Source organism: Didymosphaeria variabile (assembly GCF_027946475.1).
Source record: "Didymosphaeria variabile strain IMI 356815 chromosome Unknown scaffold_5, whole genome shotgun sequence".
NCBI lineage: Eukaryota > Fungi > Ascomycota > Dothideomycetes > Pleosporales > Didymosphaeriaceae > Didymosphaeria > Didymosphaeria variabile.
Genome location: NW_026611624.1, coordinates 1,971,337 through 1,995,940, shown reverse-complemented (window position 1 = coordinate 1,995,940; position 24,604 = coordinate 1,971,337). Strand labels below are relative to the sequence as shown.

The following is a 24,604-nucleotide window of genomic DNA, read 5'->3' as shown; positions in this document are numbered from 1 at the left end:
CTGCATCGCACCGGGACCTGCGTGCGTGTCAATCCACCTGTAGCAATTTGTTCTGCTATGTTCGGCCATGCATTCCTTCAACGGCTTGATTCCGGTCCGAGTCATGGCGGTGCAGGTCGGGGATGCGAGCCTCAGCCGCATTGTAACGCTCCACGCTTGACGAAGTTTTGTCCTGGGCTACTTCTACCAGCTGCCAAGGTGACAGCGACGCCGAAGAGGGCTGAGATCAGATCATGCTCTCCGACTTATACTACGCCCCAACGGCTGTCAGAATCTTTCTTGCTAAGCCATTGCCTCTAAGACGGTTGGCGCGATCACATCTTCATGCGAACTAGGTAAACTAAACCAATAAGCACAATGGCCGCGAATATATCATCCACTTACTGGAAGCCTTAGAAATATATTATGGAATGTGTTCAGTAAGGTAGAGGATATTGGCGGGTACTTCGCTCGAAGGTGGGTAGAAATGGCGGGCCCACCGAGATCCGAACCATCTCCGATCGCATTTAACCTCGTCTAAGCACGCAATCAAGTGACTCTTCCAACCCCATTACCACCATCACAGCTCCAAATGGCGTCAACAGAACAGACGCCTCTTCTACAGGAAGAAGATTCATCAATTATTCCTCCCGAGGGTGAAGCCCCACAACCAAGAGGTACCTTCGCCCGCCGTTTAGGCGCCCTTGACGGCTTCGCGCTCCTTATCAGCATCGTGATCGGCTCAGGCGTTTTCTCTTCTCCCGGCCCTGTTGATGCGAATGTACCTTCTCCAGGCGCTGCCCTTTTGATCTGGCTTCTAGGCGGCGTCTTAGCATGGACCGGTGCACTCACCATGGCCGAGCTTGGCACGGCGTTTCCTGGCGAAGGCGGCATCCAGCCATACCTCTCATACATTTATGGTGAGGTCTTCGGCTACATGGCAGCTTGGAGTTGGATTGTCGCAACGATGCCTGCTACGCTTGCCATCCTTAGCATCGTCTTCGTGGAGAGCATTTACTCCAGCTTTGGCGTCAATGAACCCCAACCGCCGATTACGCATAAGCTATTGTCGTTGTTGGTTCTGGTGGTGGTCAGTACGGCGAATTCGATTAGTACTAAGACAAGCACGCGGTTGAGTAGCTTCTTCGTGGCTATCAAGCTTCTCACGATTTTCTTACTTATCGTTGCGGGTTTGACGGCTGTCTTCATGTTCGTAGTTGGCCACAACGACCTTGGGGGTGGGGACTGGCATGAGAAGAGTTGGTTCGAGTCGAGGAGTACGCAATGCCCGGGTACGAAGTCGGTCTGTCTTAGACATGAACACTTCGTACCATCTCCACTTTTATGACTTAGCTGACTTCGTATCTGCGCGTCTAGGCACGGTCAATCCTGACGGAAGTCCGTTGGACTGGAAGGGTGTGAGTGCATGGCAGAGTCTTGGATTCTACAGCACAGCGCTGTATGGTGCTCTATGGGCGTACTCGGGATGGGATAAAGTAGGTTCACATTTGATGCTGCCGGGTATCTCGCTAATGTGGCTTCCCAGGCAAACTATGTCGCCGCTGAGCTTCGAAACCCGCGAAAGCAGCTTCCACTGTCTATCAATACTGCTATTCCAACTATCATCGTCTGCTATGTCGCCGCGAATGCAGTTTACTACGTTCTGCTACCCTGGAGAGTGGTCTCTACGACGGATGCTGCTGCTGTGGTGAGTCGAAATGTCCTGTCTTCTAGGCTCATCGTGCTAATCACCTAAAGACCGCCGTGACGCATTTCCTCGGTAAAGGCGTGGCCTATTTTGCAACGGCCCTCATCTGCCTCGTCATTGCCGGGTCAGCACTGGGCAACTCCTTTGTAGCCGGCCGCATGACGGTCGCAGCATCCAACAAGGGCTGGATTCCTCAACTTCTGGGCACCGTGGGTCATATCGGAACATTCAGAGTCTCCAAATCCAGTACGGAAGGCGATCATACTGGTGAAGCCATGGACAAAGGCGAGTCCCCCATCAATTCGCTGATTCTCAACACCGGACTCTCGGCTATCTACATCCTTCTGGGCAACATGCGTATCCTCCTAACCTTAAATGGACTGGCCGAATACGCTTTCTTCTTCCTCACGGTGCTGGGCGCGATCATATTGCGCTTCAAGGAGCCCGAGTTGGAGCGCCCAGTGAAGCCGTTCATCTTGATACCGATTCTCTTCGCAGTCATTAGCGGCTTTGTGGTAGTGCGCGGAGCTGTGTTTGCGCCGGTACAAGCTAGCATCCTACTCGGCATTTGGGCTATTGGGTTGGCATTATATTATGTGAGGAGGAATGTAGTGAACAGGCGCATCGCAGTGTGAGCGCAGGTCACAAGCGTGTCAGCGACAACGTAAGTTCGCCGTGGCTATCCGTAGCTTCGCAACCTGGCATGCATATGGCTTCATTGCAACGTGCGAACTACGTCATGGGGCTTGAAGCTTGCAATGATTTCCATAGATCCGGGCCATCAACAGTTCAGCTTAAATTCTGTCCAATCGCCTGCTGTCAATATGGTACCTTGCATACCGATCGCCGAACGCGGTTTAGCCTGAGGCTTTTGCTTCCCCACACGAAGCTGTCCGTAATAGGTACGTCATTGTTCGCGAAGAGAGCTTGGAAAAGACGAGGCCGGAACAGTCCATTAAAGCATTCGGCTGGCAGCTTCCTCTGCTCTACACCTCCAATCCCATCAATTGATCAACTCCATTATCTCTCAACTTCCCGATTTCATCACCTTTAATTACTCTACGTCTTGTATTGCGACTACCTCTACGATGATCTCAAAACGCGTAGCTTCAGAAGCCGGTGCTTTGAGCCGTGCAGCTCGCCGACCCATCCCTCGCACACCCGTTGCTCGCATCCGAGTACAGAATGCCCGCTTCCAGTCCACATCAGCAGGCCAGAGCGCCCCGCAAGGTACCTCGCCTGCATTAATTGGCGCCGTCACGGGATCCCTCGCTACTCTTACTATCGGCTACGTCTGGTATCGCCAGTCGGGGGCGAAGGAGCTGCTTGCCGCAACAAAGACAACCAAAGACTACGTTTCCGCCGGCACCAAGAAGCTGAAAGAGTCAACCCCCGAGCCCAACGAGGCACTCAATTGGCTTCGCGATGCCGCTAAAAGCTACGCCGTCCTGATCCCCGGCGCAAGCGGCTACATCGATGCTGCATTCAAGGACCTCGACGACATCCGATCTAAGCACGGTGACGAGGTCGACAACATCGTGCGCGAGGCCTATTCCGAGCTTCAAAGCGTCGCCAAGAACGGCGATATCTCGATCCTGACGGCTAAGCGCGCCTGGGACATCATCGTCAAGCATCTCGGGCGTATCGGCGACCTCGCAGGCGACTCGGCGCAGCAGATCCTAGACAACCACCCTCAGCTCAAGGATAAGGTTGGCGGCAACATCGACAAGCTGAAGGAGTATGGTGACCAGTATGGGCCTGAGGCTAAGAAGGAGGTCGACAGGACGTGGCAGCAGATTAGCGACGTTGTGAAGACTGGACTGAGCGCGGAAAATGTGTCTAAGATTCAGAAGATTGTGCAGGAGAAGGTCGACAAGCTCAAGCAGCTCGGTGACGAGGCATACAACAAGGGCATGGAGCAGGCGAAGCCGTACCTGGATAAGAACCCCAAGGTCAAGGAGCTTGTTGAGCAGAATGCCGATGCGTTGAAGTCGGGCAATGTCCAGGAATTATACAACAAGATCAAGTCGGCTGTCGAGTCTGGTGATACTGGCGACCTTGAGTCGTACGTCAAGAGCGCGGCGAGCAAGGCCAAGGAGTCAGGCTTCGGTGGTCTGGATCAGTACCTTAATAAGATTCCTGGGGGTGACCAAATCATTCCCAAGTTGAGCCAGCTGCAGGAGGTTGCTGAGAAGCACGGCGACGAGGCGCAGAAAATAATCAAGGATGCTGTGAGCGAGATCTCGGATATCCTCAAAAAGAAGAGCAACGAGGCGGAGGATCTGGCCAAGAAGGCGAAGGAGGACTCGAAGAAATAGATTGATGAGGATTGAGAGGAAAAGCGATTGATGGGTGATTTACACTTGTATTATATTGCATTTGCATGGGATGGCTAACCCTGGCGAAAGACTCTTATCCGAGATGTTTCTTGATGGCATGATAATGATCAATCAATGGTTTTGTAAATCATTTCTAATCTCTCACTATGAAGTACATGTACTGTATCTGGGACCGTGAGGCATCGTGATCCGCGACGCGTTGATGGTATAGTGCTCTTCCGGTACACACAACCGCCACAGGCGCCATATGTGCCTTCAAACATTTTGGACTTTGACATGGCCAGGATCTCTGTTTTTGTGTCTATCCTGTGCTTGGATTTCAGTGGTTTCAAGAGTCGTGGTAATCGTCGATAAAGTTTCGAATTCGTCACGGTGCATTGCCATTCAATAACACACCCCCAGAACCTCAATGACATCAATTCATTTCGATGCACTCAACACATTCAACCCCATTCACATGCGATGAAACACAGTTCAAAGACACTTTTGTCTTCCTGTAATTACACTACATAAAAAACCAACCGCACAGTACGCACAGACAAACTAGACATATAGGGTATAACCAAAACGCACGATTCCGCTTCTTAACATTACCTCCACCCCCTTTGCCCTCTCCTCCAATACACTCCCGACAGATCTGTCAGCCAGCAGTCGACATCAATGATTTACTACACGGCCACCTCTAATGCGGGAATACTGAACCCATAGCCATCGGTACGTCCCTCGGGATCGCTTGGACTAATCTCCACTCTCAGCGAGACGTCCAGTCCGTATCTCCCGCACAGCCCCGTGGCTGCAAGGCCGTTCGCAGCAGGATGCTCCGTACCAGCTCCCTGCTCGCCGACGTGCATTGGCTTCCGGGTGTTAGCCTTGCGATCAACCGGCGCAGACGTCTGCTGCGGCGCGTTGCCATTAGAGGCAGGCGTAGGCACGGCCTCAGGCTGCGGCGCAGCGGCCGAAGAAGTAGCCGTGACGGAGGGATTGGATTCGCAGATGATTGCATAGTTCCGCGACGGCATGGTCGCATGGTTGGTGTCCGCCGTCTTCTTCTTAACCTCGATGTCGCTGTCTGTGGCCCCGTTCGCTTGCCCATTTGACAGGCCGTTGGCCTGGTCGGCGGGCCGCGGGTCGCGGTCGAAGATCTCCAGGAGCGTCTCGTCAGTGTCGTGATCCAGGTGGTGGATCTTGTTGCGCTTGGCGAGCAAGTTCGCAACGGCCTGGGGCGGAGGCTTGTTGGTGATGGCCGAGGAGACGACATTGGGCATGTAGCGGAAGTCCTGCTCCGCGGGAATCCCGAGCTTGGGGTTGGAGTAGAAGCGGCCGACGGCTGCGAGGTGGACGTCACCACCCAGAATGGTAACGCGGGCAGCGTGTTGCTTGGAGAACTTTTGGAGCATGTGCATGAGGTCGCGGCGCTCATGTTTGTGTTGGTGAGCAGTGTAGTGGTCATCCAAATCGTCCAGCAGATCGACACTGCCGTCAAACTGGTTGAAAAGTCCACCTGCAAAGCCGAATCGCTTGTTCAAAAACTTGATTGGACCAATGATAGGGGATGCGAGGATGTTTTCGAGCCACTGAAGACGCGGGTACGCGATCGGTACTCCCAGTAGCAGGACCAGATGCTTCAATTCTTTATTCGCCGCAAACTCTTTGTTCAGTCGGTCGAAGATCATGCTATAAGTTTCTGGGTAGTTGATTTGATGCCGAGTACGTTCGGTACGCGCATCAATACCACAAAACGCTATGCGAGCTCCAAGCTGTGCGTAGATGCTGCGGCTGCGTTCCTCGACATACGGACCTGGCTTCTGGCCTACAATGAAGGACGGGTCTTGGATGTCGTTCGTCATCACGAACGTCTTCTTGAGCTGTTCAGGGTCGATATCAGTGCCTTCTCGTCCGACAGTAGTCGTCTGCGGCGCATCCGTGGTGAAAGTGCTCTTCGGCGGTGCCATGTGGTGCTGGAATAGCAGATAGTACTTATGCGCTATACCACCAATTCCTCTGAAAACGGCGCAGCGCATGAATCGATCTGTGTACGAGCCGAAGCCATCGATAATGTCATGGTCATCCCATATGTTGACCTGCGCAATCTGGCCATTGGCAGTGGAGAACGGTGCCTGCCCATACCATCGTACATAGTTTTTGAAGTAGTATTCATCGCAATCGGCGCGCATCTTTTCATCAAAGGGAAATTCGCGTCTCTTGTGCGGGTTCGCAATGGCAGTCCAAGGCTTCAAAGGACCGTCTACGCGCACCCCATCGTTGTAGATTTGATCTCCTCCACCCAACATAACGTGGAATGGCTTCTGGGCATGCATGCGCAGCACATCGTTCCAGAGTGCAGGTCCGGACCATGCTTCCACGTCGGTACCAACACTGAAGCCATTGCACGAGTGGAAGAGAATGCGCATCGACTGCGAAATAGAAGGCACAACGAAGGCCTGCGGCTTCCTTGGCTTGGATTCATCTTCGTAGTGGAGTCCCTCGATGTCGTACTGCCAGCGCGATTCGAATTGTTGGAACGGCACATGGATCAGAAAGCGCCAGAATGCCTTTTCAACGTCTTCGTAGAGCTTGTCGGCGGTAAACCTGTTGGCGCCCGCCGTGAAGGAGGCTTTCTCTAGCGATGGATCGACGGCGCCCCCGGGAGCCAGCGTCAGCTCGGGGGTATCTTGTCCTGGCCTCGTTACGACGAGGACACTGCCATGCCATGTGGATGCTCCGGCTTCGTTGCTCATGCGCCTATAGTTGAGCAGCGGGCCGACCAAGACCTCCAGACCAGGCGCGGTGCTAACGAGCTGCGGACCGGGCCCGATACCCTCCGCACCGCTGGGATCCGTGTGTGGGTGTACGTGTTCGGTCATTGCGGCGATTGCAATTGTGGTTTGAAGGAGTACTCGTGGAGGGAGGAAAGCTTCGCTTGTGACGTGGGAAATCTACTGCGTGCAAGAGTCAGCATGCGCATCGAGTCTATAGCAATAACGCGCATGATACCACGCGCAAAGAATACCCACATTAAATCTTAGAGGGTCTATAAGCTGAGCGCAATTGCAGCTCTTGCGGTCTGGAAGCTAGGATTGTGCGCGAGAGGGGAAAGAGAATGAAAGATGAAAGATGAAAGTGGAGGGCGCTATCGTCTGTAGATCACAGCTGAATCTCAGAGCCTGCGATCAGCGCGAAAGGAATGCGTCAAGAGGAGAGAGCCTGTGTTTTGATACGATGGGCTTATGAGGGTTGCAACTAGCCCCGAATGGTTCCCAGTTCTATGGATAGCCAAGACCCTGCGGCACGTTATCCGGGCGCGATGACATGATTGACATGTTCCAACCTTGATTTGTTGACTGCACCATCGATCTCGAGAGCTATTATGTCCATCAGAGGTTCCTTGTGGGTATTGTGCACGATTGTTTACATTGATCCTGAAAACAGACAGAATTCAGTCCATGTTACAAGCTTTACCCAGGATTCGCGCGCTACGCCAAGCCCAGGCTTCAGCTTGGCCCCTGTGGCGCCATGAACAGATGACCAAGATCTGTGGCAGTGCGTCTGCACAAGGGACCCACAGAAATCTCTTGTGCTAAACCGGAGCTCTGCCATTGGCTCCAACGGCTTCACTGGTAACTCGTGGCGACAGTTTGAAGAGAAAGGATCTCTTCGTCTCGCCATGCGTCCCATTTCGCATCTCGCCCGTCTTGTACTATCGGGCGAATGCAATACAAAAATTACACCTCTATCAGGCAAATGGGCTTATGGGGCTGACGGCAGTGCTCAGTAAATTATGGGTTTCTTCAACTTGTCGAAGGAAGTAAGGCATCAGCTATGAGGCGAACCTTGATTTGGTAATTACAATAACTGTGTTCGAACATTGTACATGAAGTGATTAATCGACCTCTGTGAGCACTATCGACCCTCAGCGATAGCAACACAATATGCATTGCTCGTCCGCCAATTCATCGAAGAACCTCAGGAACGATCTCAATTATTCAAGCGCAAGTCTTCCACCTTCTTCGCAAGGGTAGACCTCCAAGCTGACAGGCTGCACAACGAGTCTTCCCTTTCCACGGTGAAATCCAGCCTGACTGGACCCTCCTGCAACCTTTTCGATGCTTTGAGGTCGTACGAAAGGTACGAGCGAAGCAATTGGAACCGACGCCGGAATGCCTCGAAATGAAACGAGATGCCGTGCAGTCATGAGGAACATGAAATCGAAAATCGACGCTAAGATGCGACTGAGAAAAGGAAAAGGGTATCGTCCATGCAAACGCCAAATGCCTCCCAAAAACTCATATCGAAACCTCAACGTGTTGTATAGTAGCCATTACTGGCACCATCCCTTATATACGAACTGTCTCGGGTCTCATAGCGTGTCGCTGGCCCACTCAATGCAATGCGGTCTATCGCTGGAAGAGCTCGCCTATCATGTAGAGGAGTCCTATCATACCCAGGACCATAAGCACGGGGTGATCGCGAAACAACAACTTCGCGATACGCACCTCTCGTGTCGCGCATGGGCGAATGACGAGGAGGCACGGGATTGTATACATAATCAGCTGGTGCTGCATGTGGACGAACCATTTCATACACATCTCTTCCACTGCTGTACACTGGTTGCGGTTGGTTAGATTTCAGAGTGGAAATTTCATGACGAGACCGCACATCTTGTGCATATCTTAGCCGCTTGGAAGTATGTCCTGGATGGTCCGCATGTGCGGTGGCCGGATAGTCCTCGTATGCATGGTACGGGAGGCTCTTCCGCTTTTGAGCAGGGGCTTCAGGCTCGCGCTCAACTGATGGCAGTACCACGTCTTGGTCAGACGCCCTTCTGGAGCTAGGTGTTAATCTTGGTCTGCTACATGGCGGTGGCACTTCTTGGTACTGAATAGGGTCCACGGCTTGCCGGCCTAGTGAACGACTGTGTCCATGGCTGTAAGGGACTGGGTTGCTGTAAGGACTACTCGTGGTTCCAAACGGACTGTTCCCATGGTAGCTATAGGCCGTCCTAGAAGAGTCGCGAGCCGTATCGATCGGTTGAAGCTGCGCATGTTAGTCTATGGCAAACCGGGGAAGGAGAGTTCGTTTTGTCAGCGTTGAACACCACGCTAAATCTACTCACGGTATACAATCGACCTGTAGAGTCACGCATGACATGCTGAGCGACTCCACCTGCATGTTCTCTAGGTATCCTGTATCGGTAAACATAAGCATAGCAAGGAATGGAGGGCCCACTTACGGCTCAACTGGTCGACCTAAGTCGTCGTCTATAATGAGCGTGCGCTCTAACGGTCCTTGAACATATCGGGATAACTCACCTTTCGCTGGACGGTACATCTCAGCTTGCGCTCTAGAAGGATCACGAGTCACAACTGGACTAGGGAGCAAGGCTCGGGCGTCTGCTCGGCTTGCCTGTGGAGTCGTGTGAGCACGTGATGGACTAGAGACGAGCGATTGACGGTGTGAATATGTAGGCATCGGTCGAAGAACGATCGTCCTGCGCGATGCTCTACTCACGTAGGGATCAAATGCACGCATGCGGTCACCGAGCTCCGGCTGTAGATCCCGCGCAGTGGCCCGGTTGAAGACAATCTCCATGCTCGGTTCACGTGTATCGGGAGCCGACGAGCTCTCATCGTCACTCGATTCCTCGTCATCGTCGAGCACAATGACTTCGCGGAAGGTCTCCTCCAGCTCGTTACTGGCTTCGTCTGTCTCGTCTCTCCATTCCTTCAGCTTCGCTAGAGAGACGTGCTCAACTTGCTGTCGAGCTTCGGTCCACGTCCCTGTCTTGTGCTTCAGAATGTTGTCGTACTCGGTATATGTGTGGCGAATATGTGCAACGACTGCGAGCTGCACGCGGCGAGCTAAAGAGAGTTCCTTCGCATTACCCACTCTGTTAGTTCCCTGTAATGTATTAGCTACCCGCATACCGACACGTCAAGATGTATGTACTTCTTCGAAAGCATGATTCACGATGGAAGTCAAGTCAGCTTCGGGTATCTTGGGAAAGATCTCGCGTATGGCGCCTCGAATATGCTCCTTATGCTCTGTGTCAGTTACAGGTCTACCATGGAGCGCCTGTCTCTGTTCGTAATTCGCGATTCCCCTCTCGACATATGCTGGGCCATACACGGGACTACCCCTCAGACGACGGAGACCGCTTCCTTCATCATATCGGTACCCGAATTTCCTGCAAGCGAGTTCGATAATCTCAAGAGGAAAATGATGACCAATGCGATGAACATGAGATGAAATCTTTTCAGGGTCAAAGAAGGCTTTGCTGCGCGGTTTTGCCTACACAAATTAGGTTTGCTCGAGGATAGAATGACCAGAACATTCGCCCTTACCGACACAATGTGCACGTCAAGATTTCGTTGTCGACATTGTTCTTTGCACCATTCCGTCATGTCTGGATGGCCCACAGGGATGTAGCCGAATCCAGCTGGTGCTTGATCATGGTATGTAAGCTGCACAAATGTTAGTTGGGTCGAGGGTCGAGGTGCTAGAGCAAGACGAACGGAAGACTTGAGTTTTCGCTTCTCTTGGGTGACCGCCTCAAGAACGATTTTGTATGGTTTCTTCTTTCGTGCAGTGGCACGAGACCGATCAGGCGGCGCCGCAGCCAACACTCCACGATGGGAGGTTGCGCGTGATACACGGGTCATTCCAGGTACAGATGTCAAAGCTTATGTAATGGATCCAGACCAGTTGACCAGAGTGAGCAAGGCAGACTGGAGAACAGGCAGTACATATATAGACCTTGGAAGGGTCGCGAATATACGCGGTGGAGAAGGCCTAAGCGTGCGAGACTTGGCCGTATGGTTTTGCACTTGGCGAATCCGCTGCCCTGCGGCGTAAAGGCCCTTTTGCTGACGATGTGCTGTGAAAGTGAGTAGTTAGTCAGACTCGTCGCGCACTGCTGGCGGAGACCCCGAGCGAGCGGAGGATATCTACAATGGGCCTAGGAGAACAGGCCGCGCTTGCGAGTGCGAATGCAAACGTTGCGGACGCTGTAGGGTTGAAAGTGGCGGGGAAAAGAAGAGGAGAGAAGTGAGGCGACGCTTTCGCTTCGTTCGAGGCGCTGCGTCGGGTGCGGCCCAACTATGTTCCCTCCACGCCGCAGCAAACCAATCAGCGAGCTGCGCATTCCCGTCTTCCATCATCTTGAACGATGTCTCAGCAGCAAATCGTTTGCGCATACAGGCATCTCTTCCGTCAAGGATTGCGCGCCATACAATATTCTAAGCCTGCACGCTTCACGCTACGCGATAGGATTCGCCTGGCCTTTCGCAAAGGGTCTGCGGCCGACTTCGACGCGCAGAAGATACAAAACACACTAGAATTCCTGCAGTATGCGACAAAGGAGAACGGCTTGGAGCACAAGATCGTTAAGAACCTTCTATTTGTTTGGTGGAGTCAAGAAAATGGCGGCAAGAGCAAATCAACCCAGAAGAGCCCGTAGGTCCTTGGTGTCTTGCATAGGAGAGCGCTCACAGTCGACTAGGACCCACGAATTGATGCGTATGAAGACTACTGCCTTTGACGCCTTCAATTACAACATTGATATGCTGAACGAGTCCATGGGCATCTGCATTCCGGTCATGACCGTCCGCGATCCGATTTGAGCCTTTCGACGCCCTGCATCCGAACGCCCGCTCGAAGACGCCATACATAGGTACAAGCCTTTGGGGAACACGTTGGGTATGGCCTGCTTTATTCAGCAAGCAGCGCATGAGAAGGATTCTAGCGTCGGTTGATTAGGTCTTGGACTGCACGCAGAATCGCTATTCGATTCTAGAAGAAGTCGTCCAGGAAATCCTCAGACCGATCTTGGTTGCTAGCCGACGCCATGTTCTCTTCGGTGAAGAGATCATCGTAGGCATGATCCTTCTGGTACTTTTGCTCTTTCCTCTCTTTCATGATTAGGGCTTCTTCTTTCTTCTGCAAACGGAAGTTAGTGCTGAATGGCAGGAAACAGAGGTACATGGTGAGAAAAGACGACGACAAAGTGGTATGCATATAGTATGCATGTCTAGGATATTGGAATCGAAGCATACCCGTGCCTGCTGCGCGACCCTGTCCTTTTTCCTCAACTCTTTTTGGCGAGCCTCTTTCTCCATAGCTAAGTCGGGGTACTTCTCGGTCTTTGTCTTGTTGAGGCGATTGACGATGGGATTTTCTCGCTTTTCCACATGTATTCGCTTGACCTATGACCTTGTTAGCGAATGTTTCTTCACTAATTACCGAATACAATGCCAACCTTGCGCTGGTCCTTGAATCCCACTTGACCGACAGCCATGCTTCCATCCTTCTTGAGATTGGACCATGGTGTGTACACGATGATGATATTGTCTTTCTTATTGCCTATAGTTACATCCACATTAGTCCTCTCTTCTCCTCTCTGTGAAAATTCGGGTAGAACTCAGACTGAACACATCGTACCTTCGATACTATTCGCCTTCGTTAATTGCGCACAGTCGACCAACAACCCTTGATCAATACTTTCCCAGTCTTGCCCCTCGGGCAACCGCACGTAGATGTGTGCCGAGGAAAGATTGTCCACGTGGAACCAGACGTCTTCATCCCAGCCGTATTTGATCAGCTCTTCATCTATACGACTCGTCAGTATAAACAATAGTACTGGATTTGATGTATGATCAATCCTACGCACTCTCGACTTTGTCTTTGCCGACGTATATGAAGGCCGCAGGAGACACGGTGTTGGAGCTGAAGTAGTAGACCATATTGCGGGGTTCCCAAGCACAGTTGCTCGAGACAGACTGTTCGAAATCCAGTGGATAGTGCTGCGCTTGCAAGGTTGTGGTGAGGAAGTTGGTAGATTGGAGAATTATGGTGGGGTTAGCGGGGTCAGCCACTGTGGCGCCGAAATGGCACATCCGTCAAGCGTGCTCTTGCATAAGAAATGCAAACAAACGTTCATAGATGACCTTTATAACCTTGAGCCCGGAAAGATGTAGAAATGAACGGTTGCTAAAACATAATCTACGATCAAGTATTGTTCTCATTGAGTCATAAAGTCATGCAGCTCCGCACAGGGTAGGTAGTGTTAAAGTCTGACCTCCTAACATCTATTTGGCGCCCCTTCTGTCCAACAAAGCATCCTGCGTGTCTTCTTCCTCTCCCGACGCAGCCTGCACACCATGACCCGCCTTCGCGAATTTATCGAAGTCGTTACCCTGTCTCGCATGCTTGTAGTACTGATCGGAGCCCTTCGCTCTTGAATCAAACGGCGCGTCGTCTGTTATGCAATCAGCAGACATCTACGTTGCCTCCAACAGTGCTGCAACTTACCGAAAGACTTCTTCTCGACGTTTGAGGACATCTGGTCCCCAGTGCCCGTCAAGATCTCTCCGGTCACACCTTGATCTCTAGTCCCGCGCGGAATGTCGAATGTATTGTCCGCTGCATGGGCCGGATTCGGGTGCGAGTGAGTGTCTGCAGGAGGATCGATTTGGTCGGGGCGAGGTACAGATGGGATGGTGCGGTGGAGGCCAGCGTCGTTAGGAACAGAGGTTCCTGCTGCAGCCATGTCTTCGAGACGGCCGCCTTGGTGAGGGTCTTGTGCCATGTTGTCGTCTTGGACTAGACTCAAAGATAGGTATCTTCTAAAAGCAATCGAGTATCACTGAAAGTTGCGGTCAAGTAGATTGTTCGAGCAGTGGAAAGTGGCTCTGAAGGAGATCTAGTAGCTTCATTCTGTACTTGCGCCAGTCTTGACCCGACCTTTCATGTCTGTACTGCGTCATGATGTCGTTGCAATGAGAAATAGTACCTCAATGTCCAGAAGAGATCGAGGATGGCGGTGGATTGATGATCCGTAAAGCTTGGGCCGCCGTACTCACGTGGCGCGGGGCAGCCCGCTGCGGGAAGTCGCGAATCGGTTCTTGTTGTCGAGCGATTCGAACGCGCTGACGGTTGCAACATTCAGAACAAACACCAATCGCTGCTTTCGTACTTGAGCTCTCACGAACAGAGATGCCTGCAGACACCGCACCCTCACAGGACGTCAAGCGTAAAGCTGCGCGCGAAGTCATCGACATCCTCCATGAGATCGCGACACTGCTTGTACGCGTCTTCCACTGCCAAGATCACACGATATCCCTCTAACGCATCATAGAACACGAAGTTGGACCGCCAACAGCTTTCCTACTGTGTTTCTCTCATCGAAAATGGTGCAAATCCCGAAGCTCTAGCTGTACGTCCATCAGCACGCCGCATTACCCGGCCCATCCTATCTAAGACCCAAACATGTGGTACCTACAAGCATACTGATAACACCGCAGAACGTCATCCGCGAGCTGCGCGAAGAATACGGCACAGACTCGGTCGACGGAGCAGAATCTGGCGCACACTGAGCTGGCCTACAACCGCGATATCATCAACCAGTCACCAGGTCTCGATCTCGATACCGCTCGACATGCAGCAGGCCCGGAGCCACAGCCCGGTAGACATCTATTTGGAACTCCGGGCGCACAACCTTGTCCACAATTGGCGAGCATGCGAGCACATCCTCTCTTATCGGAAGCGTGCTTACCCCAGAAGTGAGGGCACATGCACACTAGAAATGCGGGGCACAAAGCGCCAACCGCCAAGCGTGAATGCCAGTCCACACACGCTTCACATTGTTATCAGGTCCTCGAAATGACGCGATAAGGTGTGCTAGGAAACAGGCCGACAGGTCGGGCGCGCACCTGGTGGCTGGGTACCATACATGCCTTCCATCTGGCAGTACGAGAACAACATTGGTTGTGAAGTAGGTCAGATTAGTATGTAGTATCTCTAGTATAGCTGCAAATGCCATGTAGCGAGGGTATCTTCAATAGCAAAACGAGCCCGACACGAAATGAAATAGCCGCTGTACAGAAAGTGGAGAAGAGCGAGTGGAATCATCTGCTACCCCAGGTAGGAGATGAACGTCGCTGTCTAAAGTTGCCCTTCTCATCAGCAACCTTTTTGAGGGCCTTCTCAGCTTTGGCCTCCTTTTGGTCCATGAAGCTGTTGTAGAAGCTGGGAAGAATGCGCTTGGAATCTGCTTCACGTTAGCGCGTGCTCAATGTCTCCCTCGGAACCACAAAAACTCACTCGCATGGTCCCTTTCAAAAACAATCCCATCAGCGCCCCTCTCCCCCGCAACCTTGACCGCTTCCTCTAGAAGTCCCTCCCCAACGCCCTTGCCTCTGTACTTCAACCGCACAGTCCACGCGCGCACGATCGCTTTCCCGCGCTTCCTACGTCCCTGCTTCTTCTTTGCGGCTTCGTCGTCGGCCCAGCCCAAAACCAGAGCCCCAATGACTTCCTCGCCCCACTTGACAACAATCATGCGGTCGTCGCCCAGCCAGTCCCAATCGACTTCTTCAGCATGCGCGAGATAGCGTCCTGTCGCCCACCGCACGGCAACGAGACATGCCATGACGATGCCACCGATGGTCGGGCCAAGCATGTACAAGTCGTCCGTCGTCTTCCAGAAGCGCTGCAAGAGGATCCCAACAAACAGTGCGAGGCCAGCGAGATGCAGCGGGTGGAAGATGAGCATCTTGCTCGCGATCTGGCGCTGCTGGGCGACTGAATCGGCGATTAGGCGGAGGCCGTCGACGCGGTCATCTTCGGTGGTAGCTGTGTAGGTGCGCAGCTGGGGCAGGCGGTCTGTAGGCGCGACGGCGGGGACGGAGACGGGCTCGGTGGACATGATGGCGGTATCTGGCGAAGGCGTAGGATACTGAGGCTGCGAGACTGTGGAGAAGGCCAGGGGCGAGGGCGGCGGGAGGAAGGGGTGTTGGCTGCTTGCGCGGAAGCTGATGGGTGTACCCAGCGGAGAGGGCAGGTCGGGATCGATGCGCAGATTTGCACTCAGACTTGTGAGGAACGCTGCAATATTGACATTAGCATCTGTAAATCCAATAGCATACACCAGGAAATTTTCAGGCAGTGTAGTGGTGCCGCCTCCGCCGCAGAGCAGCGCACGCGACCACGCTCGAAGTCGAGACCAGGTCGGACAAAGGAAAAAAAACGTACCCGCGCTCGTTCTAAAACCAGGAATGGCCGGTATCAGCTTTTCAGTCCCAGCGTAGTGGTTAACGACGACGGTCTCGGGACCCAAATACCGCTGCGGCAGGGCGACAGGACCAGACGCGACCTTGAGATGCGAAGGAGTCTGCAGTTGTCTCCTCATGGCGACGTCTTTAATCTATACGCAAGCGAAAAAAATTGCAAAACGCAAACCAATTACATAAATAAAGCCACCGGGGACGAAAGCGATCAAATGAGGAGACAAGTATTTCAAAGTAGCGCCGAAGAAGAGTATTGTTTTGTTGCAAACGGGAGCAAGTTTGGATGGGACGGGCATGCAACGTGCTATATCTACAGGCTGGGAAGCCAAGGCTGCGCTTTCGTCGGAGGACACAGCGATCTTTTCTTTGCTAGCAGCTGGGGCATCCGGCCCCCATTGGCTGTGCGGCATCCTACGAGGTGATAACGCGCGAGTTGGGGGAGGGCCGTCGATTCTGGCCAGCGAGCAGGATACGCCATGCTGCTGTCATGCGGCACGCCGCCTGTTCTTGCCGTATCGTGCGTCTGCTATCTCTGCGCTCTGCTATCGCGAGGCAGCACTCGCAACACGATGCAGACAGGGAGCTGGCCTGAGGCCGACGACGAGGCCATTTGCTCGCGTTGCTGCACCCCGTCTGGGATGCCCAGTGACAGACCGGGGTCCGATGGGCACATCGTGCTCGTTCGGGCAAAGGCAACAACAAGCGAGCCCGCGCCCTCAACCTGCGACTCGCCTGCGCCTTGAAACGAACGCACCGCTCAAACACCCCGTCCAAGCCCTGTGTCTCACCACCCCTGCTCCCAGCACGCTGACGCCATGCCAACCCCACACCAGCACCCTCACAGGCCAGACGCTCCCACGCCGCCCATGCAATCCTGATGCTGAGAGCCAGCGAACCACCAACGAACCTGCCCATGGCGAGGCCTAGGGTTTGACATATGCCTTAGCGGTGCGCATCGCCAGCGGACCAGCCCCGTGTGCTGCTGAGCTGCGCAAGCACGGTGGAGGTCCAGAAGCCTCGTTACGTACCACCGTCTCCACCGCTGCCAGGCCAGAGGAGACACATGGATGGCATCGGCGCTACGTCTGTCGTCTGCATCTTTCGGGGCCTTTGTTTGACCCCCCGGCGACGCCGCACAAGAGGCGAGTGTACGCGTCGACCTCGGCATTATCGTGAGATGCAGATAGATATGCTCGGGCTGTCAGCTCTTCGCGTGGTTCGTTCCCCGCCCGACATCCATAGCCATAGTGAGCTGTGGTATGCGGAGGCAGGAGTAGGAGTCGATGCTAAGATCCAGGGTAAGCGTACGTTGACCTGAAACATAATTCCTTCGTATGGACACTGCCTTTCGTTCACTGGACACTGGTGAAGACGATCCCATCTACATCTAACAGTCTACGTGACGGCATTACAACGTGCTATCTGGCCGTCCTACAGCCCTACTATGCACAAGAAATCCTCGAAACATCCAAAGTGCAGCACGTGCACCTCAGCCGGCGCACAAATCGAGCTGCAACGACAAGATCAGAAGAGGAGATAGCCACCCGCGAGCACCACAATACAATCAACGACAGAGTCATGCAAAAGCCGCATGCTCGAATCAAACAGCCAACACGCGATGCTCTAATCCCACATTGACCCATGCTCTTTTCTTCCACGCCACAATCACATTGTTCGATAGTGCACCATATCAACAACGCCCTCGTCGTCCCCGCCTCATCCGGCACAGAGATGATCTGTGCGGAGTCGGAGAGCCGGTGGTTATGTTTCCAAGCCACCACACTCCACCTTCACCGTCAATATTGGACATCTTGTTAACTTTTAGTGGTAGTTAAAGCAAGCCATCGCCGACTTATTTCTTTTGCTGAGTTGCGGGGGCAGAGGCAGACCCCGAACCAGGCTCAAGCGTATGTTGATGGTTTTCCGCACGGAGCACCCTTCCACCCTCCTCCTGCGCACACACTTGGCTGTTCTTCACCCATTTATCCTCCAGAATCTCTTCCAGAGTGGCGCGCTTCTTGGGGTCGACTTCTAGCATCCTGCCAACAATGTGCCTGCTCTCTCGCGGAAGCAGGCGCAATAGTCGCCACGGGCCCTTGATAACCTGCGGTTGCTGCTGAGCGCCTTGGCCACTTGCCGAGCCGGGGCGATTCTCATTTGTCACAGGATCAGAATGACCACCGTCCTTCCGGTGCTGATGGTGATGGTGATGACCGCTCGATTGGCCTGAGGGTGCACGAGACGCAGGTTCTGACTGGACGCCCGACTTACGGCGCTCATCGTTGGTTCCAGAATTTAGATCTGAGGCTGATTGGGAAGGATTGGTGATTGACCTTGGCCCATCGTTGGGAGGCGATATAAAAAGCTTGTATGAATTGTCCGATACGCGAGGTGCTTTCCACGGGAAGCGGCGCAATGTCATGCAGCAAAATATGATTGCAAGCGACCAGACATCGGTCGGCTGAGGATCATACTTGGACAGATCATAGACTTCAGGTGCCAAGTAAGGATCTGAGCCAACGATACCTGAAAACTGTCAGTGGACATTTTCTGTCTTGAATTTCAAGTAAAGTCACCTACCGCTTGCGAGTACAATGTCATTTTCGAAAGGATACCGGAATACTGCGGCACTGCCAAAATCGATAATCTTCATGATGCCGTGCTCGTTGACAACCACGTTGTCCAGCTTTAGATCTCGATGTGCCAGACCCATGCTATGAAGGTAGGTCACTCCGTTCAGGATCTGCAAAGTACAGCAGCTGACCTCTTCGCGGCTCATCTTTCCAGTCATGACGATGGCGAAGAGATCGAACGGTGCGTATTCCATGACAACGTAATAATTTCCTTTCTCGTTCACGAGATCCATAGTCTCGATGATGTTGCCATGATGCAGAGTCGATCCTATGCAGAACTCTGCAGTGACCTTCTTGTTGTAATCTCTTTCCGACTCATACGAGTGTCTTGCTCTAAATTGTTTCACGGCGAAAGTTACACCGTCGCTACTACGCTTCATCAAACGTACAGATCCACCGGCACCAGAGCCAAGCACTTTGCCGAATTTGCCGTACTTGTTTTCGAGCCCGTGATCATCCGCGAATGGCACTGACACCGATCCGTTCGTAATTGGTGGTGTCATCATTCCGGTCTTCTTAGACTTCATGGCCTTTTCCCGAAATGACGGCGCAGGAGACTGTGCACGCTTCTGCTTCTTCTCCTTGTCCTTCTCTTTATGCTTATGGCCACCTAGCTTGAAAAAGCGTTTCAAATTCGACATTGAGCCCTCGTGGTGTTGCTTGCCCAGGACCGATCGACCATCGCTATCCTCTGTGCCCGAACCCTGGCGCTCATGATGCTTAGGCGCGCCGAAGAAACTTGTGCGTTTGCTTTCGTCTCTGTCAGAGCCACCTCCTTTGGACCTCGGGAGCGCGGTGGTTGACGATGAGGGTGACGATTCTTTCGGTGTCCTGCGGCCACTGGGTGCAAACACAAAACGAGCATCGTGAGCCGGCGGAAGCCGTTTCGAGCGTGAATACGGATCATCCTTGTCCCCCTGCGGTGTGAACGGCCTACTGCTCGGTGTAGAAGTCCCGGGCGAATGATGTCCTGATCCGGGACCTCCGGCTGATCCAGATGGGCTTACATCTCTTGATGCAGGCAACGAGTCACCCGTGGGACCTATTGCAGATGCAGAAGATTTCCGAGGACCAGGGATACTCGGCAACTCTACTACTGATGTAGGTCGGGCAGACGGTTCTCTTGGCGAACGAGGGACCACGAGCGATTGAGGTCTTTTCTGTCCACCGTGCACAGAATCCATCGAAGTTGGTGGAGGTTCATGCTGGGGCGGCGAGATTTGGGGTGTCATCATGGCGGGGTCCTTCCTACGCTCAACCGGAACGACAGGCTTTCCGTCTTGAGACGAGGTGCCTGCTGGGGTTAGCGGTGGTGAATGCATTGCAGACACAGGAGGAGACGGGCGAGGACCAGATGAGTGCCGGTGAGCGGAAGTGGCCGAAGGCGTGCGTGATGTTGCTGGTGAGGGTGATGGCGCCTGCCAGTCATTAGCAAGTCCACCACCGGGCAAACAGTCAGTCAGTAGATGACTTACTCTAGACGGCGGGAGAGAGACGGGCTCGTAGGCAAAATTGGCCATGCGGCGGGCCTGGCATCGTGATTGTTGTAGTGTCTTTGAGAGGTTGCGAAGCTCCTGCTCGGCCTCGGGAGACAGCTCCTCATCGCGCTCCTCGCCGGCGCCTGACAGAGTCGTGACATGCTGCAAGGCCTTCTCTGGCTCGATCTCCTCGTGGACATCGCTGAAGCGCACCGACTGCGGCTGCTCTTGATTCCCTGCCATTGTGTAGGATGGATTACGCGCGAAACCGGTGGAAAGCCGGTGGGGTGTCGTATGCTCGATGCTTATGACGAAACAGTCCTCGGTATGGGTCGTAGCGTAGCGTAACGAGGCTGGAGCTAAGCTCTCGGAGCTGAACGCCGACGAGCGTTGTTCGTCCTGATGGGGTGTCGGCGCCCGCGGATGGCGTCGGGTGCGGTGGAGAGTGTAGGTTCGAGGCGAACGAGCGTGTGCCAGGACGGATCGTGAAGGATATGGCTGTAGGTGCTCTAGAGCGTCATAGCCAGAAAGCCCCGCGATGATGTTTATTAGCGTGCTGCTCGGAATAGAGATAGCGGATGTCCAGGAACGGCGTTCGCAGCATCCGAGGCGGGCAGCAATTCGCTCAAAGGGAAGGCGGGGCGGCGCAGCGAGACTCTTGCGCGGTCCACAGCAGCCGGAGCAGAAGTTTTATGTCGCAGTGGAGGGAAGGCGCGGCCGGCCGAGGGGCAATCGCGGAGTGGAATTTTTGGGCATGGGATGTCGGTGCTAGCTCTTTCATCCCGACCGTCGCACGCCTATACGCCTACCCAAGTACACAGTCAGCCCAAGACCACATGCCATAGCATAACGTGAAGCATCGCGTCGAATCTTACTCAGTACTCGGATCGCGGCCGCACACCTAGGATCCAGGCCTTTTCTTTCTCATACCGCGCGACCGTTGTCTGCTGCTCGCGCGTCATCCCACGCTGCTGTTGCACATGCACAGCGCGCCGCTATTTCCGGACCCGCCACTGCACATCATCCGCCTTGTCGTTCCTGAGCCTTGGCCCTCTTCGTCAACACCAGAGAAATCTCTGAGCCAGTAGCATTCTCCTCCCGCTCAGAACTTTTCTTGTTGGCTGTTGCTTACCGCTGTTATTTGGATATTAGTGCCCAGAGCTCCCGCAAAAGCCCGCAAAATGTTTCGTTGGGCCCAGCAGCAGTCAGTACCTCCCCAGTGCACCCGCCGGACCTCTCGGCACGTGCCGCGTTCCGCACTCCCTCTGCTACCGCTGCGGGCTCACACTTGCGCAGGTTGGCCAATGTCGCCGGTACCCAGGAACCCGAGTACGGCCCGGAGGCCATTCACCCTGTGGGCAGGAACGCTGGTGACCCCGCCTATACGGAGCTCAAGAAGGAACACTTGAAGTGGAAACTCGTCGAGCAGACCTGCGTCGAGACGCAGACGTTTTATCTCCAGGCCGACAGTGGTCACTATTGCTTTATGCAGGTAATCTACAACAACATTGCGTACGTCTTGCCCATCACACCACCTCGACCAGCATCTGATCTTTAACTAGCGGTCTGCGCATCACTACCCAGTTCAACGTCAAGATTTGGTACCCGAACAACGAGAAGCCAGTCGTTTGGACTAGCGACCCCCTCGAGAACTACGGCTTCGATGATGACCAATTCTGTTTCTTCGCCGACGGTATTTCGATTGAGCTATCCGAGGATGGTTCTTCTTACAATATCAAGTCTGCGCGCAATGACAGGAGCATGGTCGACATCAAGTTTGAGCGGGTAGCTCCAGGTTTCTTGGGAGGAACGGATGGCACAACCAACTACGGAACCGATCCCAAGGCGCCCTGGGGTTCTATGCGACATGCGTTCTGGCCGAGTGCAAACGTTGGAGGTAGGATCATCACCAACGGCGAGCAGATTGACTTCAAGGGCCGGGGCATGTACTGTATGGCGCTGCAGGGCATGAAGCCTCATCACGCAGGTTCGTAGCTTTGACAAGCTTCTCAACCGATGCTAATGAGGACAGCTGCTCGATGGAACTTTGTCAACTTCCAGTCGCCCAACTACTCCGCAATTCTGATGGAGTTCACTACGCCTGCCTCTTACGCCAACACCCTTGTCCGTGTTAGTGGCCTTGCTACCGACGGCAAGCTCCTTTTTGCCAACACTAATGCTGGCGATGTGAAGCACACGGCGACCAAGCAGGATAGTGATAATGACTGGCCCGAGCCCACTTCAGCAAGCTATACCTGGGAGGGCAAGACAGACGATGGAAAGGAGGTGTCTGCCCACCTCGAGGGCAGCCTCGGGGATCGTTTGGACCGTATAGATGTTATGGCCGAAGTCCCAGGTTTCGTCAAGGCCATCGTAGCCACTGCGGCAGGCACGAAGCCATATATCTACCAATACAAATCGAAACTGACTCTCAAGGTCAAGGTGGGTGATGAGGTAAAGGAGGAGGAAGGCACATTGTTCGCCGAGGCCACTTTCATCTCGTAGAATCCTTGTTGCGTTTTGGATAGACCTACGACACCTAGCTTTAATGATTGCATGACACTCAGGACAGGCGCTTGAGGACCTAATAAACGATAATTACCCTGGCAATTGAGATACTACCTTTGCGAATGTGATGGTGCACTCTTCAAGTGTCGCCTTGCCACTTATTGTCTGGTATCTTGTAAGACGAGTACTATGTATCAAGTATCATGAAGCGCTTCATGCAACGGGACATGCAGTCTACAAACAGGTCGAGACAATGCTCGAATCACGTCTGTTTACCCAAATCATAGATGTGCAATTACTCGCCGACGTGCCCGTTTGCGCATTCAATCCAACACAATCGTTCCTTCCTCAAATAGCTACCCCGCACGGGATCAGCTGATTACGCGTGACATCTCGTTGCGCGAGCGCGCTTGGCACTTACTATCGCTGCACCTGAATTACTCTTGCGGACGACACCAACTCCACAACAACTCCTACTTTGAACAATGGCGAAACCGCGAGTTGTACCGCCCGGCTTCGGCGGTGGTACACCTCGCTTTGTTCCTGGAAGCTCTAATCCACGGCCTGGTGTGGGTCGCCCACTAAGCTCACTACCTACCTCAACTCCGTCGCGAGCGACACAGATGGGCCTTGGCCTTGGGAAAGGTAAGGGAGCGGCTGGTTTGGGGACCAAAGGGCTGCTCAAGCGGCACAAGTAAGTCTTGAGTAAGGTCACGAGCGTAGCAGCAACAAGCTAACAAGCTGGATTAGAAAAGTGCAGCGGGACACGATCCAGGGCATCACCAAAGGAGATATTCGGTAAGGGCAAGCTTTCTCAGGTCATCGTGTTGTGGCAGCAATACTGTTGGGTGCCCGGTACTTTCTAGATCCTGCGTGCTGACCTCCATATAGGCGACTTGCGCGGCGTGGCGGCATCAAAAGGATATCAGCAACCGTCTACGAGGACGTGCGAGATGTGCTGAAAACAGAACAAGAAGTAGATGGGTTTAAGTCGACCTTTCCGTTTCTGTATCTTCTGGCGTTCAACGATATACCCTGACGTTATCGACGACAAGACTTGTATGCTATCATTGCAGCAAAACGATTATTATGGAGTCTAACGATGAGAGACGTAGCTCAGCCCCACGGAATCGTTTCGCGCGGGAATAAGCAAGGTAGTCCAGAGAGCAGGTCGATGCATCGAATGCGATCTATCTTGGATCATGCCACCTTCAGGATCTGGAGTTTCTTCGGAAAGTGTATATTGAAAGAGATGGGCTGTGGGATTGCTAGCTTGCAATGAAAATTCTCCAGGACTTTCTCACCCAGCATTTCAATCCTTCTCTATCAAAAACATGCGGCGGGAATGCTACGACAATCTCAGACTGGCGTATAGGGCTGCGTGTCACTCCACAGCATGGTCCAGAATCATCGCCTGCACGCAATAGCTGTATCACTGCTGTTATCTGCATGAAATACAGAATGCAGGGTTCCGCGCGGCAGTATGCGTTTACAGATTTGTTCAAATTTCTCCCCGCTGCGGTCTGCTGCATTCACTTTACATCGGCAATAACATCCGGTATCGGCAAATGTGTCCGTACAACTGGGCATAAATACAGGCTGATGCAGTGGATGTAGGAAGAAGTAGATGCAGAACCTCCACGAGAGGTTCGTGGAATTCAAGACCTGGGGATCAGCCTGATATCCGAGCTCACCACGCGATCACGGACATAAAAGAATGTGGTGACTTCTCCACCGTGCCTTTATGGTGTTTGAATACGCTTCCAGATCTTTCTTCGGCGGTAGCGTTTGAGTTCCTAAAGGCGTCATGGTCTAGGGAGATGGTGCAATCAGCATCGCCTTGCCTGAAGAAGGTCTAGCGCGGCTCAATTGATCAGCCACCACGACCTCGTTTTCT

At 53.4% G+C, this 24,604-nt stretch overlaps 11 protein-coding genes across 11 annotated transcripts; 5 read left to right on the top strand and 6 right to left on the bottom strand.

The window, feature by feature from the left end:
• Positions 1-571: 571 nt before the first annotated feature.
• N0V89_007144 (uncharacterized protein) lies at positions 572-2,322 on the top strand (the record flags this gene model as incomplete). Its single annotated transcript, XM_056215909.1, has 4 exons — positions 572-1,256; positions 1,357-1,475; positions 1,526-1,687; positions 1,738-2,322. 4 exons carry the CDS (start codon positions 572-574, stop codon positions 2,320-2,322), a joined length of 1,551 nt encoding a protein of 516 aa, XP_056070156.1.
• A 453-nt stretch (positions 2,323-2,775) lies between these two features.
• Positions 2,776-4,005, top strand: N0V89_007143 (uncharacterized protein; the record flags this gene model as incomplete). Its single annotated transcript, XM_056215908.1, has 1 exon — positions 2,776-4,005. The coding sequence occupies one exon, from the start codon at positions 2,776-2,778 to the stop codon at positions 4,003-4,005; it is 1,230 nt and encodes a 409-aa protein (XP_056070155.1).
• A 689-nt stretch (positions 4,006-4,694) lies between these two features.
• On the bottom strand, positions 4,695-6,890 carry N0V89_007142 (uncharacterized protein; the record flags this gene model as incomplete). The annotated part of the gene is made up of 1 exon (XM_056215907.1): positions 4,695-6,890. The coding sequence occupies one exon, from the start codon at positions 6,888-6,890 to the stop codon at positions 4,695-4,697; it is 2,196 nt and encodes a 731-aa protein (XP_056070154.1).
• Positions 6,891-9,252: 2,362 nt separating this feature from the next.
• N0V89_007141 (uncharacterized protein) lies at positions 9,253-9,986 on the bottom strand (the record flags this gene model as incomplete). The annotated part of the gene is made up of 2 exons (XM_056215906.1): positions 9,253-9,913; positions 9,973-9,986. The coding sequence occupies 2 exons, from the start codon at positions 9,984-9,986 to the stop codon at positions 9,253-9,255; spliced, it is 675 nt and encodes a 224-aa protein (XP_056070153.1).
• Positions 9,987-11,191: 1,205 nt separating this feature from the next.
• Positions 11,192-11,645, top strand: N0V89_007140 (uncharacterized protein; the record flags this gene model as incomplete). The annotated part of the gene is made up of 2 exons (XM_056215905.1): positions 11,192-11,478; positions 11,525-11,645. The coding sequence occupies 2 exons, from the start codon at positions 11,192-11,194 to the stop codon at positions 11,643-11,645; spliced, it is 408 nt and encodes a 135-aa protein (XP_056070152.1).
• A 169-nt stretch (positions 11,646-11,814) lies between these two features.
• On the bottom strand, positions 11,815-12,764 carry CCDC25 (Coiled-coil domain-containing protein 25; the record flags this gene model as incomplete). Its single annotated transcript, XM_056215904.1, has 5 exons — positions 11,815-11,961; positions 12,078-12,227; positions 12,281-12,384; positions 12,463-12,630; positions 12,692-12,764. 5 exons carry the CDS (start codon positions 12,762-12,764, stop codon positions 11,815-11,817), a joined length of 642 nt encoding a protein of 213 aa, XP_056070151.1.
• A 345-nt stretch (positions 12,765-13,109) lies between these two features.
• On the bottom strand, positions 13,110-13,609 carry N0V89_007138 (uncharacterized protein; the record flags this gene model as incomplete). Its single annotated transcript, XM_056215903.1, has 2 exons — positions 13,110-13,279; positions 13,333-13,609. The coding sequence occupies 2 exons, from the start codon at positions 13,607-13,609 to the stop codon at positions 13,110-13,112; spliced, it is 447 nt and encodes a 148-aa protein (XP_056070150.1).
• Positions 13,610-14,016: 407 nt separating this feature from the next.
• N0V89_007137 (uncharacterized protein) lies at positions 14,017-14,396 on the top strand (the record flags this gene model as incomplete). The annotated part of the gene is made up of 3 exons (XM_056215902.1): positions 14,017-14,106; positions 14,159-14,236; positions 14,325-14,396. 3 exons carry the CDS (start codon positions 14,017-14,019, stop codon positions 14,394-14,396), a joined length of 240 nt encoding a protein of 79 aa, XP_056070149.1.
• Positions 14,397-14,927: 531 nt separating this feature from the next.
• N0V89_007136 (uncharacterized protein) lies at positions 14,928-16,210 on the bottom strand (the record flags this gene model as incomplete). Its single annotated transcript, XM_056215901.1, has 3 exons — positions 14,928-15,070; positions 15,124-15,906; positions 16,054-16,210. 3 exons carry the CDS (start codon positions 16,208-16,210, stop codon positions 14,928-14,930), a joined length of 1,083 nt encoding a protein of 360 aa, XP_056070148.1.
• A 1,730-nt stretch (positions 16,211-17,940) lies between these two features.
• NPR1 (Nitrogen permease reactivator protein) lies at positions 17,941-20,442 on the bottom strand (the record flags this gene model as incomplete). Its single annotated transcript, XM_056215900.1, has 4 exons — positions 17,941-18,614; positions 18,669-20,015; positions 20,073-20,139; positions 20,197-20,442. 4 exons carry the CDS (start codon positions 20,440-20,442, stop codon positions 17,941-17,943), a joined length of 2,334 nt encoding a protein of 777 aa, XP_056070147.1.
• A 938-nt stretch (positions 20,443-21,380) lies between these two features.
• On the top strand, positions 21,381-22,704 carry SVF1 (putative cell survival pathways protein; the record flags this gene model as incomplete). Its single annotated transcript, XM_056215899.1, has 4 exons — positions 21,381-21,403; positions 21,496-21,711; positions 21,762-22,186; positions 22,232-22,704. 4 exons carry the CDS (start codon positions 21,381-21,383, stop codon positions 22,702-22,704), a joined length of 1,137 nt encoding a protein of 378 aa, XP_056070146.1.
• Positions 22,705-24,604: the final 1,900 nt, after the last annotated feature.